The sequence below is a fragment of the Rhamphochromis longiceps genome, linkage group LG15 (genome assembly GCF_057381845.1).
Source record: "Rhamphochromis longiceps isolate RC_006_pf linkage group LG15, R_longiceps_female_GT1.1, whole genome shotgun sequence".
Taxonomy (NCBI): Eukaryota; Metazoa; Chordata; class Actinopteri; order Cichliformes; family Cichlidae; genus Rhamphochromis; species Rhamphochromis longiceps.
The window spans coordinates 33,585,451-33,602,130 of NC_140571.1; the positions used below are offsets into that span (position 1 = coordinate 33,585,451).

The 16,680-nt window shown below is 40.2% G+C and overlaps 1 protein-coding gene across 1 annotated transcript; it reads right to left on the reverse strand.

Moving 5' to 3' along the window:
- Positions 1-246: 246 nt before the first annotated feature.
- Positions 247-15,434, reverse strand: frk (fyn-related Src family tyrosine kinase). Its single transcript, XM_085381515.1, has 8 exons — positions 14,777-15,434; positions 11,763-11,884; positions 9,822-9,985; positions 9,555-9,723; positions 7,014-7,172; positions 2,224-2,405; positions 1,800-1,965; positions 247-1,711 (listed from the first exon to the last, which is right to left on the reverse strand). The coding sequence occupies exons 1-8, from the start codon at positions 15,166-15,168 to the stop codon at positions 1,503-1,505; spliced, it is 1,563 nt and encodes a 520-aa protein (XP_085237641.1). The 5' UTR covers positions 15,169-15,434; the 3' UTR covers positions 247-1,502.
- Between the last annotated feature and the right edge of the window lie 1,246 nt (positions 15,435-16,680).

The following is a 16,680-nucleotide window of genomic DNA, read 5'->3' on the forward strand; positions in this document are numbered from 1 at the left end:
TTCTACAGTATTTATTATAGGTTATGGAAACTTATACCTGTTTGAAGAAAAAAGCTAATCCCAACCAATAAAAGTACACAGCACACAATGACACAGAAGACAAAGGACTACACATTCAGACTCCAAAGACCATCACTGCCATGCGTCAAAAGCATGGGAAAAAAGGTTTAATGTGTCAGATGAGTTACTCTGATGTCAGACTTTCATTTTCCTATCAGTGTAAAATTCAAAAATCCAGGCAAATCATACTAAATACGGTTCTTTTAATTATATTAGGCTTAGGGACAATTAAGTTAAAATACAATATGATTATATATAAACACTGTCAAGATTACAATGTACAATTAACAAGAATTTGTGCATGACACTGAAAAAGAAAAAAAAAATCAACATTAGCTAAAACACCAGTTTAACTGGTTTAGTAAATGCATCAAGAATTTGAATGTTTGTGCCGTCACTTTGTTGTCGCAGCTTCCATTAATATGAAAGACCCCACAGATCTGAGAGCAGTGTGAACAGAATCAAAAATCACATTTTTCAGTCACAGAGCATCAAACCGTCGCACAATGAATGAGCAGAAGTGTGAAGCAGACAGGTGTGGTGATACTGTGATGATACTGTAGGTGCTTAAAGGAGAAAAAAAGTGCATGCAAATAACTGATTGTTCACAAATGTAGCTTTAACAACTACAACAACTAGCTGCTGATCAAAATTCACAGTATATTATGTGGGGAGAAAAAAAAACAAACTAGACTAAAGTAGCTAATGTTATGCTTCCATTTACATTATTTGCTTTTAGTGTGAACAGAATAACAGCCATCATGACTATGTGCGACTATGCAAATGGTTAAATGCAGCACAATAGTTGCATTTAGAACTTTTAGTAGTGGTTATTTTGGAAACATGACTTAACAGAGTATGCAGCAGGTTTCTCTCAGGACATCTGCAGGACCCCCACGCCCATCTTCCTTTTATTTGTCACCATTTTGTAGCAGCTGTTAGAATTTCTAAAGAGAAAAGCTTGTAGTTAAATAGCTTGGTTAATTTGTCTTATTAGTGACCGCAACTTTGGTTGTCGTCCTAGAACCCCAAAATAACAATAAATGTGATAAAACTGCAGTGCCTGCTATTCTCTCCAAGACAGCAGATTGAGCTTCTAGGTGAACGTGACGCATTACTCCTGTCATGCAATGGCTCAACAAGTCGTTAGTGGAAAGAATGTTTGCTATGCTTCGAGCAAGCCGAACCAGTTAGTCGAGAGCAACGTAATGCTGTGCTGAAAAAGGCGTCTTCCAGTTAAGCGCTCTGTAGGAATTAGGTTAGACACGCATGTTATGCAATTGAGTGCGTTCATTTCAAACAAGACTATGAGTGCTGTCACCAACTCCATTCTGCTTTCCTATTTAGACCTTTTAAATTACATTAGCCAGTCAGTATATTCACGATTTCTTAAGAGTTTTTTTTGTTTGTTTGTTTTCTAATATCACAGCCTGGCAGTTGTGCTAATAACGAGTGGCATCGTCATAGGACGTCACATCCTGTTCAAAGTATTCCTCCAGCTTCCACTGCAGGGTCTCAAATGTAGGCCGGTCCTGTTCATTTTCCTTCCAGCAGTCCTTCATAATGTCATACAAGACTTTGGGGCAGTTTGCGGGGCATTGCATCCTGAAGCCCTCAGCCAGTTTCTGGACCACCTGAAAGTTTGTCATTGCTGAAAGAATCACAGACTCACATCAGTACTAATCTTACAAGCTGGAATTCTTGCTAGATCTTTGTATTTGATAGAAATCAAATCTCACCTGGGTACGGCATCTGGCCAAATGTCACAATCTCATACAGCAAAATTCCAAAGGACCAAACATCAGATTTGATAGTGAACCTGTTGTCATGAATGGCCTCTGGAGCGGTCCATTTCACAGGGAATTTAGTTCCTTCTTTGGCTTCGTACACATTTTCGCTTTCTTTCTGCAAGCAAAAAAAGGCACAAAGATCCAGCCAAAAGTGATCATCAAAGCACATCAGTTTATTCCTGCAGTACAAACATGTGATGTGATCCTGACAGTAGTATAATAGATTCTGTGGATTAGTTTGAGGAGTATTTACAAGTTATGCCTGAAAGCAAGCAATTACATTTAGTAAAGAATGCAGGTTTTCTGAAGGACGTATGACTGGAATGAACGGCATCATGAAAGTGTAGAATACCAATTTCAGTTTTACACTCACCATGAAAACCCTGGCCAGGCCAAAGTCAGCCACTTTGCAGATGTTGTTTTCGCCCACTAGGACATTTCTGGCTGCCAGGTCTCTGTGGATGTAGTTCTGTAACTCCAGAAAAGCCATGCCTGATGCCACCTGTGCAGCCATCTCAATTTGATCTGAGATACGCAGTGTTCTACCTTTATCCTCTGTAATCCAAAGAGAAAGCCAAGTTACTGGTCACAATCTTACACACACACTTTTTCTTTTTTTTAATGAAGCATGCCGGTAAGGAAACAAGTATAGTTAGTAGAGAATGCTAGCTTCTCAAAGAATGTATCTATTTAAGTCTGTCACTTTGACAGTAACAAATTCTTTGTTCCGACTACTGTGTCTATGTGGTAATTTCTATGATTTCATTTCTCTGCCTCCTCACATGTGACCCCAACTCTGCCAACAAGAGCTCAAACTGCCCTGCATAGATGCATACAAAAGCATTTTGGATAAAGCTTTAACTTCTGGATATAACCATGAAATCTTCCCTGCTGCTGGGGAACTGGATGAACCCAGAATATCAGTTTCTTTCTTTACTTGTTTAGAAACATCAGGACTAGCTCATCTTGGCTTGATGTCTTCTTAAGCCAGATAACACACACCAATTAGTTAAACTGCAGGAATGTCTTAAAGACATAAAGACCTGGATGGCCGCTAACTTTTTGCTTCTTAATTCAGATAAAACTGAGGTTATTGTACTCGGCCCTGAAAAGCTTAGAAATATGGTATCCAGCCAGATTCTTTCTCTGGATGGCATTACCTTGGCCTCCAGTAACGCTGTGAGGAACCTTGGAGTCATTTTTGACCAGGACATGTCCTTCAACGCACATATTAAACAAATATGTAAGACTGCATTCTTCCATTTGCGCAACATCTCTAAAGTTAGAAATATCCTGTCTTAGAGTGACGCTGAAAAACTAGTTCATGCATTTATTACTTCCAGGCTGGACTACTGTAATTCATTATTATCAGGATGTCCAAAAAACTCACTGAAAAGCCTTCAGCTAATCCAAAATGCTGCAGCAAGAGTACTGACAGGGACTAGAAAGAGAGAGCATATTTCTCCTGTTTTGGCTTCCCTTCATTGGCTTCCTGTTAAATCCAGAATTGAATTCAAAATCCTGCTCCTCACATACAAGGTTTTAAATACCGTAAATGTCGGGCTATAAGCCGCTACTTTTTGCACAAGCTTTGAACCCTGCGGGTTTTAGTCAGGTGCGGCTTTTCTATGGATTGTCCGTGATTTTTGTCATATCGTAAGACGATTTGTTTTGTGTGTTCCGCTGTTGTACGGCACTACGTTGCCTGGCGGAAGGATCGGGGTTCAAGAGTGGTATGTTAGTCACATGTCCGTCCGCCAGGCAACGTAGTGCCGTACGAAGTAGCGCGAAAAACAAACTTCAAAGTAGCGCTACGCGTTCAGCGGGAGTCGTGGATGATGAGCGGCGATAAACTTGCAAGTTATGCCCAAAAAGCAAGTTATGCCCAACTCCACCGGTGGATTCTGACAGCGTGGAAAAGTGTGAAAACATCCACGATCACCAACGGATTTTGAAGGGCTGGACTGCTGCATGATGGAGAGGAGGACACCGCCACGGCCCTTCTGAGGGTGTTCGACTCTGACACTGACAATGAGGATTTCTTTGGTTTTGAAAGTGACAACGAAGGAGAGAAGAAGAGTGGATGACGAAGCCATCATGAGCCTGTTTGTATCCGACACTGGAGAAGAGGACTTTGGTGGTTTTAGTGCGCAGGAAGAAGAGAAAGATGGTGGTGAATGACTGACTTTTCTTCTTGTTAAAGCTGTGTCACTGCACCTGAGCCTAAAAGGTAGGCCGAATCTATTGTTCTGGTGTGCTGTAGGTTATTGTTATGTACTACATGTGCAAATATGTACCCATAACTTGTTTTTCAAAATATTAATAAAAGTGATGTCTCCAAACAGCCATCTCTTTCCTGACAATTCCCTTTGTGCATATTCTCTTACATATGATAAGTCAACATTGAAACACCTGCGGCTTTTGGTCAGGTGCGGCTAATGTATGTACAAAACAGGATTTTCCCCTGATTTTAGCTTGTGCGGCTAATATTTAGGTGCGCTTTGTAGTCCGGGAAATACGGTAATCAGGCCCCATTTTATCTTAATGACTTTTAGGAACAACAAGTAGGCCTGCAGAGCGAGAGCGAAGTGCTCTAATAGGGTGATATGGTACTACGAGTATTTAAAAGTAGAATGGGAGGGAGAGCCTTCAGTTTTCAGGCCCCTCTTCTGTAGAACCAGCTTCCAGTTTGGATTCGGGAGACAGACACTATCTCTACTTTCAAGATTAGGCTTAAAACTTTCCTTTTTGCTAAAGCATATAGTTAGGGCTGGACCAGGTGATCCTGAATCCTCCCTTAGTTATGCTGCAATAGACGTAGGCTGCCAGGGGATTCCCATGATGCATTGAGTTTTTCCTTTCCAGACCTCTCTGCATTGAATCATATCTGTTATTAACCTCTGTCTCTCTTCCACAGTATGTCTTTTATCCTGTCTTCCTTCTCTCACCCCAACCGGTCGCAGCAGATGGCCGCCCCTCCCTGAGCCTGGTTCTGCCGGAGGTTTCTTCCTGTTAAAAGGGAGTTTTTCCTTCCCACTGTCGCCAAAGTGCTTGCTCATAGGGGGTCATATGATTGTTGGGTTTTTCCTCTGTATCTATGAAGCGCCTTGAGGCGACTTTTGTTGTGATTTGGCGCTATATAAATAAAATTGAATTGAATTAATTTTTGGGTGCCAGGGTGCTGGAAAGGAGAGTTCGTCCGCTAGTCGAACCTCGGATACAGGAGGAACAATGCGATTTTCGTCCTGGTCGCGGAACACTGGACCAGCTCTTTATCCTCTCCAGGATACTTGAGGGTGCATGGGAGTTTGCCCAACCAGTCTACATGTGTTTTGTGGACTTGGAGAAGGCATTCGACCGTGTCCCTCGGGGTGTCCTGTGGGAGGTGTTGCGGGAGTATGGGGTGTCTGGCCCATTGCTACGGGCCATTCGATCCCTATACAACCGGTGCAAGAGCTTGGTTCGCATTGCCGGCAATAAGTCGGACTCGTTCCCGGTGGGTGATGGGCTCCGCCAGGGCTGCCCTTTGTCTCCGGTTCTGTTCATAATTTTTATGGACAGGATTTCTAGGCGCAGCCAAGTGGTGGAGGGCTTTCGCTTTGGTGGCCTCAGAATCTCATCTCTGATTTTTGCAGATGATGTGGTTCTGTTGGCTTCATCGGGTGAGGGCCTCCAGCTCGCACTGGAACGGTTCGCAGCCGAGTGTGAAGCAGCGGGAATGAGGATCAGCATCTCCAAATCTGAGGCCATGGTTCTCAGCCGGAAAAGGGTGGAGTGCCCACTTCGGGTCGGGGATGAGTTCCTGCCCCAAGTGGAGGAGTTCAAGTATCTCGGGGTCTTGTTCGCGAGTGATGGAAGAAGGGAGCCGGAGATCGACAGACGGATTGGGGCTGCAGCTGCAGTAATGCGGACGCTGCACCGGTCCATCGTGGTGAAGAGGGAGCTGAGTGTAAAAGCGAAGCTCTCAATTTACCGGTCGATCTACGTCCCTACCCTCACCTATGGCCACGAGCTGTGGGTAGTGACCGAAAGAATGAGATCGGATACAAGCGGCAGAAATGAGCTTCCTCCGAAGGGTGGCTGGCCTCTCCCTTAGAGATAAGGTGAGAAGTTCGGCCATCCGGGAGGGGCTCAGAGTAGAGCAGCTGCTGCTCCACATTGAAAGGAGCCAGCTGAGGTGGTTCGGGCATCTGCCAAGGATGCCCCCTGGGCGCCTCCTGGGTGAGGTGTTCCAGGCATGTCCCACCGGGAGGAGGCCCCGGGGCAGACCCAGGACACGCTGGAGAGATTATATCTCTCGGCTGGCCTGGGAACGCCTTGGTGTTCCCCCGGATAAGCTGGAGGAGGTGGCTGGGGAGAGGGAGGTCTGGGCCTCTTTGCTTAGGCTGCTGCCCCCGCGACCCGGCCCCGGATAAAGCGGATGAAGATGGATGGATGGATGGATGAATTAATTTTTTCCCCACACAATCATTTTTTTGGATGAATTAACCACTAACCACAAAATGTATTCTGTAATGGCCTTAAGGACTGTGCTTTTTGACACAGATTACTCTCACGTGTCCAGCAGCTCAAATAGACCAAATCAGTAAATCTATTTAAATCTATTAACCAACATGACAACAACTATTTCACCGCTCACTCAGCTATCTTTATCTCATGGGAGATATTCTTTACAGTTAACATCTGATCTCTTCAGTCAAAACTATCAAATACAAATACATAAAAATTCTAATAATTACAAAGATCTAACCAACCTAGAACCTTAGATGACTCCTGCTAATCTGCTTTAAATCAATGAAAACAAAAGAACACAGAGTCAATCTGTCATATATTACAGGCCAGTAGATAACTTGTAATTGTCTATTTACAGCAGAGCAGAATGAGTCACTCCTCAGTAAGACTGCTATCATCACCTACTTCCTTTAACCAGATTTTTTAAAACGTGAAGTCTAACAATCCAAGACAGTGATATATTTCTTTTGTATGTTCTAAATTCTTTACACAATGCATCTGATCTGTTACTAAAAGATTAAAATCTCGGTACCATGGCCTCTCACTGGTGATAACTTTTTAAAGAACAACAGCAGCAGCAGCGGTGGTTCTGTCATAAAGCAGAAGCTGTTCAGAATCACAGGTGCAAAATAAAGAGTGTGGCTGTCTTACTTTGAAGGTACTCCAACAGGCTGCCATTTGTCATCAGCTCTGTGATTATGTAGATGGGCTCCTCCAAGGTGCAAACGGCATACAGCTGAATCAGCTTGGGGTGCCGCAGCCTCTTCATGATCTGAGCCTCTCTCAAGAAGTCCTCTGCGTCCATGGTGCCTGTCAGAGGTGTGTAGTGATTTCATGGTTGTATACTGGCACTCAAAGCAGCTTAGAAATATGGTCATTTTTGTTGAACCCAGCAATGCTAACTGCTCTGCCAACAAATACAACTTGTTTGTGACATACATTTAACTTTACTTTTAAATATATTATCTTTATTTATTATAAGCTATTTTCAGATGGGTGCAAGTGGGCATCTTTCCAGAAAAACCTACTGCTAATTGGAATGTCAAAGGAATCTTCTAAGAAGCTTTCATGCATAGGAACTTGAGTCATATCCCATTTTCAATTCATACGGTTGAAGATCATATCGGCCCACCCAACTTGTAGAAGCAGTACTTATAGGCAGGTGTTTTATTTTATACAGCTGTGGCCATGGAAGTCACTGTAAAACTTGAATTTAATCATTTGGATGGATAAGTGAATACTTTGGTAACATAATCCATCAGTAAGGACAGATAGATGGAAATATACCAATTAGCAGTCACATAAAAACACAAAAGGCATATCTTTATGAGCACTGGCAAGTGAAGTGAATAACACCGATTATCTCTTCACCATGGCACCTTTTAGTGGGTGCAAAGGAAATTTCTTTCCTTAAATTTGATATGTTCGAAGCAGAAAAATGGCCAAGCATAAGGATTTGAGCAAGTTTGACAAGAGCCAAATTATGATTTCTATATGGCTTGGTCAGAGCAATGATAATTTGGAGCTCTTTTGGAGCGTTCATAGTCAACAGTGGTCCAAAGAAAGACGAGTGGTGAACCAGTGACCAAGGTCATGGGCCGGAAAAGCTTACTGATGCATGGTGGGACCGAAGGTTGGCTCATGTGATCATGAGCTACTGTAGCTCACATTGCTGAAAAAAATGTATGCTGGTTCAAGATGTCCGAATGCACAGTGTATCACAGTTTACTGTGTACAGCGCTGCATTGCTGCAGAACAATGAGTTTCCAAGCTGACTCCTGTACACTCCTGAAAGCACCAACAATGGGCGCATGAACATCAGGACTTGACCATGGAGGAATGGAAGAAGGCAGCCTGGTCTAATAAATCCCATTTTGCTTTACATCATGTGGATAGCCAGGTGTGTGTGGGTCGTTTACCAGGATGCTCTGTGGGAAAATGGCAATCCAGCAGAGAGTTTGATGCTTTGGGCAATGTTCTCCTGGAGAACCTTGGGTCCTGCCGTGCATGTGGGTGCTACTAACATGTACCAACTACCTAAGCATTGTTTGAGAGCATGTCCACCCTTTAATTGAAATGGTAATCCCTGATGGCTGTGGCCTCTTTTAGATCTGATGTCTCAACAGGACCTGGAAAAACTAGTCCATGCATTCATCTTTAGTAGGCTTGATTACTGTAACAGCATCTTTACAGGTCTACCTAAAAAAATCAGTCAGACAACTACAGCTCATTCAGAACTCTGCTGCTCGAGTCCTCACTAAGACCACATCAGTCCAGCTCTGAGGTCTTTACACTGGCTGCCTGTCCGTCAGAGGATAGACTTTAAAGTTCTGATGCTGGCCTATAAAGCTCTGAATGGTTTAGGACCAAAATACATCAGTGACCTCCTGACCCAGTATGAACCATCCAGATCCCTCAGGTCATCTGGATCCGGTCTTTTATCAGTTCCCAGAGTCAGAACCAGACACGGAGAAGCTGCATTCAGCTTTTATGCTCCTTATATCTGGAACAAACTCCCAGAAAGCCTCAGATCAGCTGAAACACTCAGTTTATTTAAATCCAGGTTGAAGACTCACCTGTTCTCAGCTGCATTTGAATAAAGCACCAAATCCACACTTTAAGCTTAAATTTCAAAACTTACATTTAACTACTGATTTTATCTACTGTTCTGATTTTATCTGTTTTGATTTTATATACTGTTGTTTGTTTGTTTGTTTGTTTGTTTGTTAATTAGTTAGTTTATTTGCTTGTTTTAATCAATTTTAAATCATGCTTTTTATTTGTTCTTGTTTCTAATGTCTCTGTAAAGCACTTTGAATCACCTTGTTGTTGAATTGTGCTATACAAATAAACTTGCCTTGCCTTGCCTTAATATGCCATAAAACAAAAGTTGGCTAAGGAATGAACACTCAGGGCTGTTTTGACAGCAAAAGGGTCCCAACACAGTTTTAGGAAGGAGGTCATAATAATATGTCCCATCAATGTAAACACCATTTTCATTATTAGCTCTAGTATCTAGAAGCACGCAGTAGTCAGGTGCTAATGATAAATAGCTTATTATTGGTTTAATAATTTGACGACAACTTCATCGGCTGATTAAGTTTCTTTATGTGAATCACTCTTTTTGTAGTTTTTAAGAGCAGCCCTATTCTGACAAGGTCAGAATGTCTGAGTATTTGTCGTTTTGTGTACCTGGTTTGAGAGTCTTCACGGCAACTGATGTAGTTTCATTCCATATGCCTTCAAAGACCTCACCAAACTGTCCCGCTCCAAGCTTTTTCAGTAGTTTGATGGAGCTACGATTGATTTCCCATTGGTCCACTGTGTTATAGGACAGACCATAAGTCTGTGGAACTTCTATCTGCAGACAGAAAGAGTCACAGATTTAAAATTAGTTAATTAATTAGATAAATAAATACAAATTATGCATCGTGCGTGGCAGCATAGTTTGTTTTTTACCTTTTTGCATGGCTCACCCAGACGTGCACAGAGGCCATCAGACTGTCGGGAGTAATGTTCCACTAACTCCTTCAGTGTTTGAAACGATTTGGCCCTTGACACATAGTAGTGACCATTGTCCAGTTTTCTCAGCTTGTAATGCTTCACCTTTCCATTGTCAAGCACTGTAAAATAAGTTAATAAGGCAACATTTGAACATCTCAAACACTATCAAAGATAAAAGTCTGAAACTTTTATTAGTCTTTCTTACTCTCAAAACGAATCATAGTCTGTAATATGGGACAGATAAATTGGCGCACTGGTGATGTAATGACCCTTACAGGAAATGCATGAGACTTTCTATACTAACTAGTTTATATTTCTTTACTTAAAATTATTATTTTTATTATTATTATTATTGTAATAGGACTTTTATCAGAAGAATGATAATTATGTTTGTAGCAGCAATACATTTTTTAAAAAGTGGTAAGCAAAAGATTTCTGTTATAAAACAGCATCAATATTTGGATTGCAAATACTCCATAAGGTTATCAGCTGGCTTTAATAAATAAATATAGCAAAAATTCAACCATGGTGGAAAGAGCAAGGACAGAGTGGAAAACAATACAGATAAGAGCTCAAAGAGATAAAGTGATCCTACTATTTTTTATGGCAGTGGAGACCTCGATTAAACTTTCTGACCTTTAAACCATTAGTCACTAAACAATGCTGCAGTGTCAGGGAAAGTGTGCATCCAATAGTATGGGAACAACAAAATGTTAACTATGTGAGAGCTGACCAACTTTTAGTAACAGTGTCAACGTCTTTTTGAAATATTCTCTCGCATAAGGTCTCTGGTTTTATTTTGTCTTGTTTTAATATTTTACGGTCTACATTTAAAATAAAACACTGTGGCATCCCATAAATGTTTAAACAGGTTCACAAGACTTTTACAAGTCAAAAAGCCACAGTAAAAGCAAACACAAGTGAACTTCCTAAAATGCATGTGACAGCATTATGGTTAAAGAAGTAATAAAGTCAAACAGCTGATTGCTGTCACTAGTCACAGTTCCTACCAGACCAAGTAAGACTGTAGCAAGAAAACCCCTGAGTGGACTAAAGTGAGCAGCTAGTAAGTGTGTTTTATTGGTTAGTAATTCAAATTTTATCGCTAAGAAAGAATATCTTTTTACAATATCACATTACTTTAGCTGATTTCATTCTGAAGCATTTTCATTTATAGGACCTGCCGGGTCCCATATTCACAAACACTCTAAAAATCAGTTACGACAGTTCCAAACTAAGAATTTCTAGCAAGAACTTAGAAGGGATTTAGAACAAAGTCTCTCAAACTCTGGCCAAAAAGAGACTTAAACCAAGGCATGACTGAATATGCAGGGCTGTTTAGGATGTAACCCATTTAATTTTATTAGCCAACTTTCAGAGGAAACAACTTTACACTTCTGGTCATTTATCCAGTTAGAGGAGCGGGGAATGGAAGAATAGGCAGATATTTCACAAGGTTTGGTTTTGGAGACACATACCACAGAATGGACTAAAACAGTTTAAAAGCCCATTTTTCAAGTGAGTTTGTGTAGGACATTACACAAGTGCTACTAAACCCCCCCCCCCCCCTTCCTTCTCGATGTCTTATTTTTGCATATTTGTCACATTCATCATCAAACTAATATTAGACAAAGGTATCCCGAGTAAACACAAATGATGATGTTATTTATTGAGGCGAGAAAAGCTATTTAAACCTGCCTGGCCATGTGTGAAAAAAATAACTGAACAGAATTTATGGAGTCACAGAACTATTAGCATGGGTGCATTGTGTTGCTCACTCATTTTGAAAGAAGGGAAAATCATGGCTATACTACTTTAATTTTCACAAGCAAAAAAGCTATAAAATTTATTTGATGACATTGACTTCAAAAGAGATGAAGTCAAGTGAGAGGTTACCTGACAGTGAGAGGTCTCCTTTCTGACTTTCACAGTTTCTGACGAGAAAGGCTCCATGCTTGTTCCCTCCAGCCATCAGCATCTTCTCAGCATCCAGCCTCTTGGTGTCAGGGAAATACCATCTGGACATCAGAATGGAAGCAGGATATGTCCATATTAGCAATGTTGCAGGGAAGACATGTTTCTGGACTGTCAATGCTTAAAATAAAAACTGCTGACACAGATATATCTTCTGTCATTTTATTTGGGTTTTAATGTTATTTATTTCCCAAGGAAACCAAGAAATCATCACAAGACAAATTTTAGAGTCAACTCTTTGCAAGTTTTCCAACACCGAGCAGATAAATAACGGTCACAGACAGAAGTCAATGTTTTACATGTAAATTAAGTAAAATCTTATGGGCAATCTACCAGTATCAGGAATCATATTAACCACTACACCTTGGGCTCACTTTGTGTCTGCGTGTGTGTCCTTCAATGACCGTAGCCCTTCTATAACCAAGCTATGATATTTATGCTCACTTGGACTTTAAAAATCTAATTGAAAGAGTAAAAAAAGTCAAATCTGTATTTGAATGGTCTGACATTTTGAAAAGTTATTTTGACAAAAAAACTTTTTTTCCTTTGGCAAATATACTTCAACTAGATAGTTACACAACATTATGACTTTGTTTAACCTGTCAGAGTACAAAATTAACAACACGGGGATTCCCATTATGGGCAGAGTAAACCAAGAAAAACAATGATGTCACTGCACAGTTGCAGCTTAAATTAATTGTACGTTTGCATCAGTGCAAAAACACAATAAGTTTTCCTCTTTGAGTCTTAACTGGCTCATCTGGGTGCTTTCCCTTTGTAATGCTCAAAATCAAGTTAAAACTGAGGGTTATTTTCCAGTATTCACACACTTCAGACATATACAGTATCTCTGTCGAGAATTAGAGTGAGATTAATCAACAACAAATTCAAAGAGAGTCACATAGTGCCAGATGTAGAATTCAAAGGATTTCAAATCATAATCATAAACTACACTGTCTATAATGGAACAAATGTACCTGCGGGAATATTGAGTCATAAAACTGACTGATTGAGCTGTGACACCGTTTTCCATTATTAAAACAAAAGAGCTGATCATCTCATCGATAGGATTCTCTCTCTAAAATTGCGGAGTCTTTAGAAAGAACCTTCAGATGACTGATCTAAACTGGCACTATATCCTGAATATAATGTTCAGAGTGCTGTATGTTTCCATTTTTACTAAAGTACTGGTAGTAGATTCTGCTGTGTAAAACTTGATTTCTACTATTAGAACAACCACCTCTTCTTAATCACTGCTTATAGTCGAGGCTCTCTACCAGTCCACGTTACATTTGAGCCAGATTATTTTATGTGGTTAATCTAGATTTGATTAAACTGACAATTAAATTACACACTACAAGTTTTGTCGACTTGTTCTGAACTAACGAGGCCTGACTTTTAGTTTTCCATTAGTTATTTACAGATAACGGCTTTCCTGCAGGTACACAATGTGGCAGACTGGATAATTCATTGTGTAATTGCATTATGGAACAGGTCTGCCTATCTATTAGGTTTGCAACTGGACAAACTATGACACAAATAATGCCAAGACTGATTACCTCTTGAACTGGGTTTATTCTTGTAAAAAAAAAAAAAAAAAAAAAAAAAAAAAAAAAAACCCTTCCATTATTAGTTAGGAATTTGTGTGACGTCATCTTTTTTCCAACAACTAAGCTACACATGGCAGCAAAGAAAAAGGTACACATTCCAGGATTGGTTGCTCTATAGTACCGTGCCCTACACAGGATACCTGAAGCTGAATTTATGACAAACCAATCCTGTCTTTATTCTCAACACTAGAGTTAAATGGCATGAAATGCCAGCAATGTGGCTTTAATGTGTGGTTCTGGTTCTTGTTTATGATCTCCACCTTCAACAGGAATCATTAACCTGTAAAGCTTTCCCAGCATTTCCTGGTCTCAAGGTGAATGATTAACTAGTTTCGGCAAAGACTTTAGGGATAAGGAAAACACGCCGTTACATTTTACAGCCTTTTACCCGTGGGACATGACTGACTATTCAAATGTTTTAAAAACGTCAATCTCAGGCAGAAATAGAACAGTAAAACACTTAAATCACAGGCTGAAGTACTTCAAAAGAATTTTGAGGTTTTTGAGGTACTTCTGCATCTTCTACATTCTGTCACTTTAGAATTGAGAGTGAACTCTAACGACATCGCCTTTACAACACTGTATTTACCATTCAGCTTCAGGAAGTATGTTCTTTTTAGTTGTTACTACCAGTTAAGTTAATACATGTTTCATTGGAAGAAATCCCTTCAAGGAAATTTAAATGACAAAGTAATTTAAGATTAGCTTCCTCCTCATACAAACCTATTCCGTTGATGACTGTCGATGACCATTTGTTGCAGTTATTTAGCATTAATAAATACATTTTTAAAAAAGAAATATATATATATCTATATCCATATCTATATATCTATATCTATATACAAACATTTTAAGTGTTAGATTAAAGAGAAAGTTTCACTTTTTGTTGTCATTTTCGACACAACTGATATGAGAGGATTACTCTATGATGAAAATCCCTGCTGTATGTAACCCTTCTGTAAGTAGAAGAATATGACTGTGCGGATACAATTTGACTTGACTTTCCTTGGAAAGGAAATAAACATCTATTTTGTAGTATTATTGCCTATTTCCCCCTCTAGATTATTTTAAACTCTCAAAAAAAATATGTGCATTTACTTTGACCTGTAATTGATAACAAAAAAAAAATGTTAACTCGTTTTTCAAGTTGTTCTTCCATTCCCAAACAAAACAAAAATGGCTCCCCCCCTCAAAAAACAAACTAAATAAAATAAAATAAAAACCTTCAGCTTGGGATTCAAATAAAACACATTTTTTTAATGGTTAAGTTTGATAAATTATATAAAGAAGACTTCAGATGATCCTTCATACAAAAGCTATACTTACGGTTCGGCATTAATGCTCTCCACAGGCGCCACATAGTTAGCAGGGATGTATCCCTGTTTGGAGGCTGACACCCCGGTGAGGGCTTTAGCGAACCACCAATCACCGGCACTTTTGTCCAGGGCCTCTAAAGTATCCCCCGTGTTGAAGCTAAGATCCTCTTCTGTGCGAGCAGAGTAATCATACAGGGCGACATAATACTCCACATCAGCTGGTGGCAGCGGCGGTAAATCTCTTGTTGAATGAAAGCTCTGTTCGTCTTTGTCAGCAGCGCTCAAGTTTTTAATAACCGTCGATTTTTCCCCACGGTCGGTCTCGTCTCCAGAGGGGCCATTTTTTTTAAAACACCCCAAAAAACTGTCCCAACAGGCAGAAAACCTCTTTTGGATCTCCATGGTACTTTCGTCAATCACAGTCGGTCATTGTTTTTGTCAGGAATAAACAAGGAAATCGTTTAGAGAATCCGTCCTCCTGTCTTTATGATCCACATCCCATTAAATACAAGCGCATTTATTTTTCCCAGTTTGGGATGGTGGCGGTCTTTGACCTGAACACACGCCCAGCTATCACAGATCGGTGTGAGGGGAAGGGAGCGGTAGTTTAAGTGTGGATCTTCGTGTTAGAGGATCGGTCTCACTGTTCAGGTAGCAATCACCTGCACCTGCTCAGGAATGGGGAGCGGCTCGCGCTCACTCTCCACTGGGGTGACGTCACGCCTGCGCTTATAGTCGGGTTAGTCACGCGTTATGAATGTGGGAGAATGCTGATTCATGACACTTTTAGGAATATTTTTTATACATAATTTTCCATTTTTAGAGGCTCAAATGTAATTGGATAATTGACTGGCAGTTTCATGGCCAGCTGAGGCTTTTTACATTGTTATTTTATCACTAACTGAGCAGATAAATGTATTGATTTTACAGTGAATAGAAATAAATATGCTCATTATTTCTCCTTAATGTGACAATTAGCATATAAATGCTTAGAACTGTCATCATGGAAAGGTTTATCTTTATATAGGTATAGTTGTGTTCTCCACTTTGCATGCAGTCCTCATACAGTCATCGGGCTTGAAAACCTTATCTTTAAACCATATCTTACTTATCTTTACTCCTCAAAACATACCTGTCATTGTAGCCTGGTAGTGCTACAATGACAGGTGGTTTGTCCCCTCTAACCACATTTTTTTTCCTCCAGAAGCAGACTTGACTTGTCCATGTGTGCAGCTTCAAATTTCAGTCAAGACTGAAGGTGTTAGTTCTGAATCAGAGGCTTTCTTCTTGGTTGTCACCGTCTCAGTCATGGCAATGTAAAACTCTATTAATATTTTCTAACAGTTCATGGCAAGCTTGAGCCCTGGTGGTTCCTGGATTATTCCTGAACATCCCAATAAGTTTCTTCTCATCGGATGCTGACAGTTTGTGTCTGTAAATGTGTGTGTGAATGGGTGGATGACTGGATATGTAAAGCGCTTTGGGGTCCTTAGGGACTAGTAAAGCGCTATATAAATACAGGCCATTTACCATTTACCATTCTTGCAGGGGTCTTGGCAAAGTGGTCATACATCTGAATACGTGTACTTCCATGGAACTGTGTAAAATGATATCTTGGAATCTGTAGTTTTTAAATGGTTCCAAGAGACCTCCTCAGTTTGTGTAAATCTACAACTCCTTCTTTACTGAGATCTTTTATGTCAAATGTGTTAATATGTCAAGTGTTTTCTATGTTATATTTGCCATTCCTGACCAGATACAAGTGATGACTAGCCAGGTCTTACACCATGAAGAATCCAAATGAGGATCTTTTTCATTCAAAGTGTTATCAGTGTGTATAGAAATGAGGAGAGAGGTGGGAGTGATTGTCTTTAGAACTACTTTCAGCCTGTGGTGTTGAACATCTTATCAGAA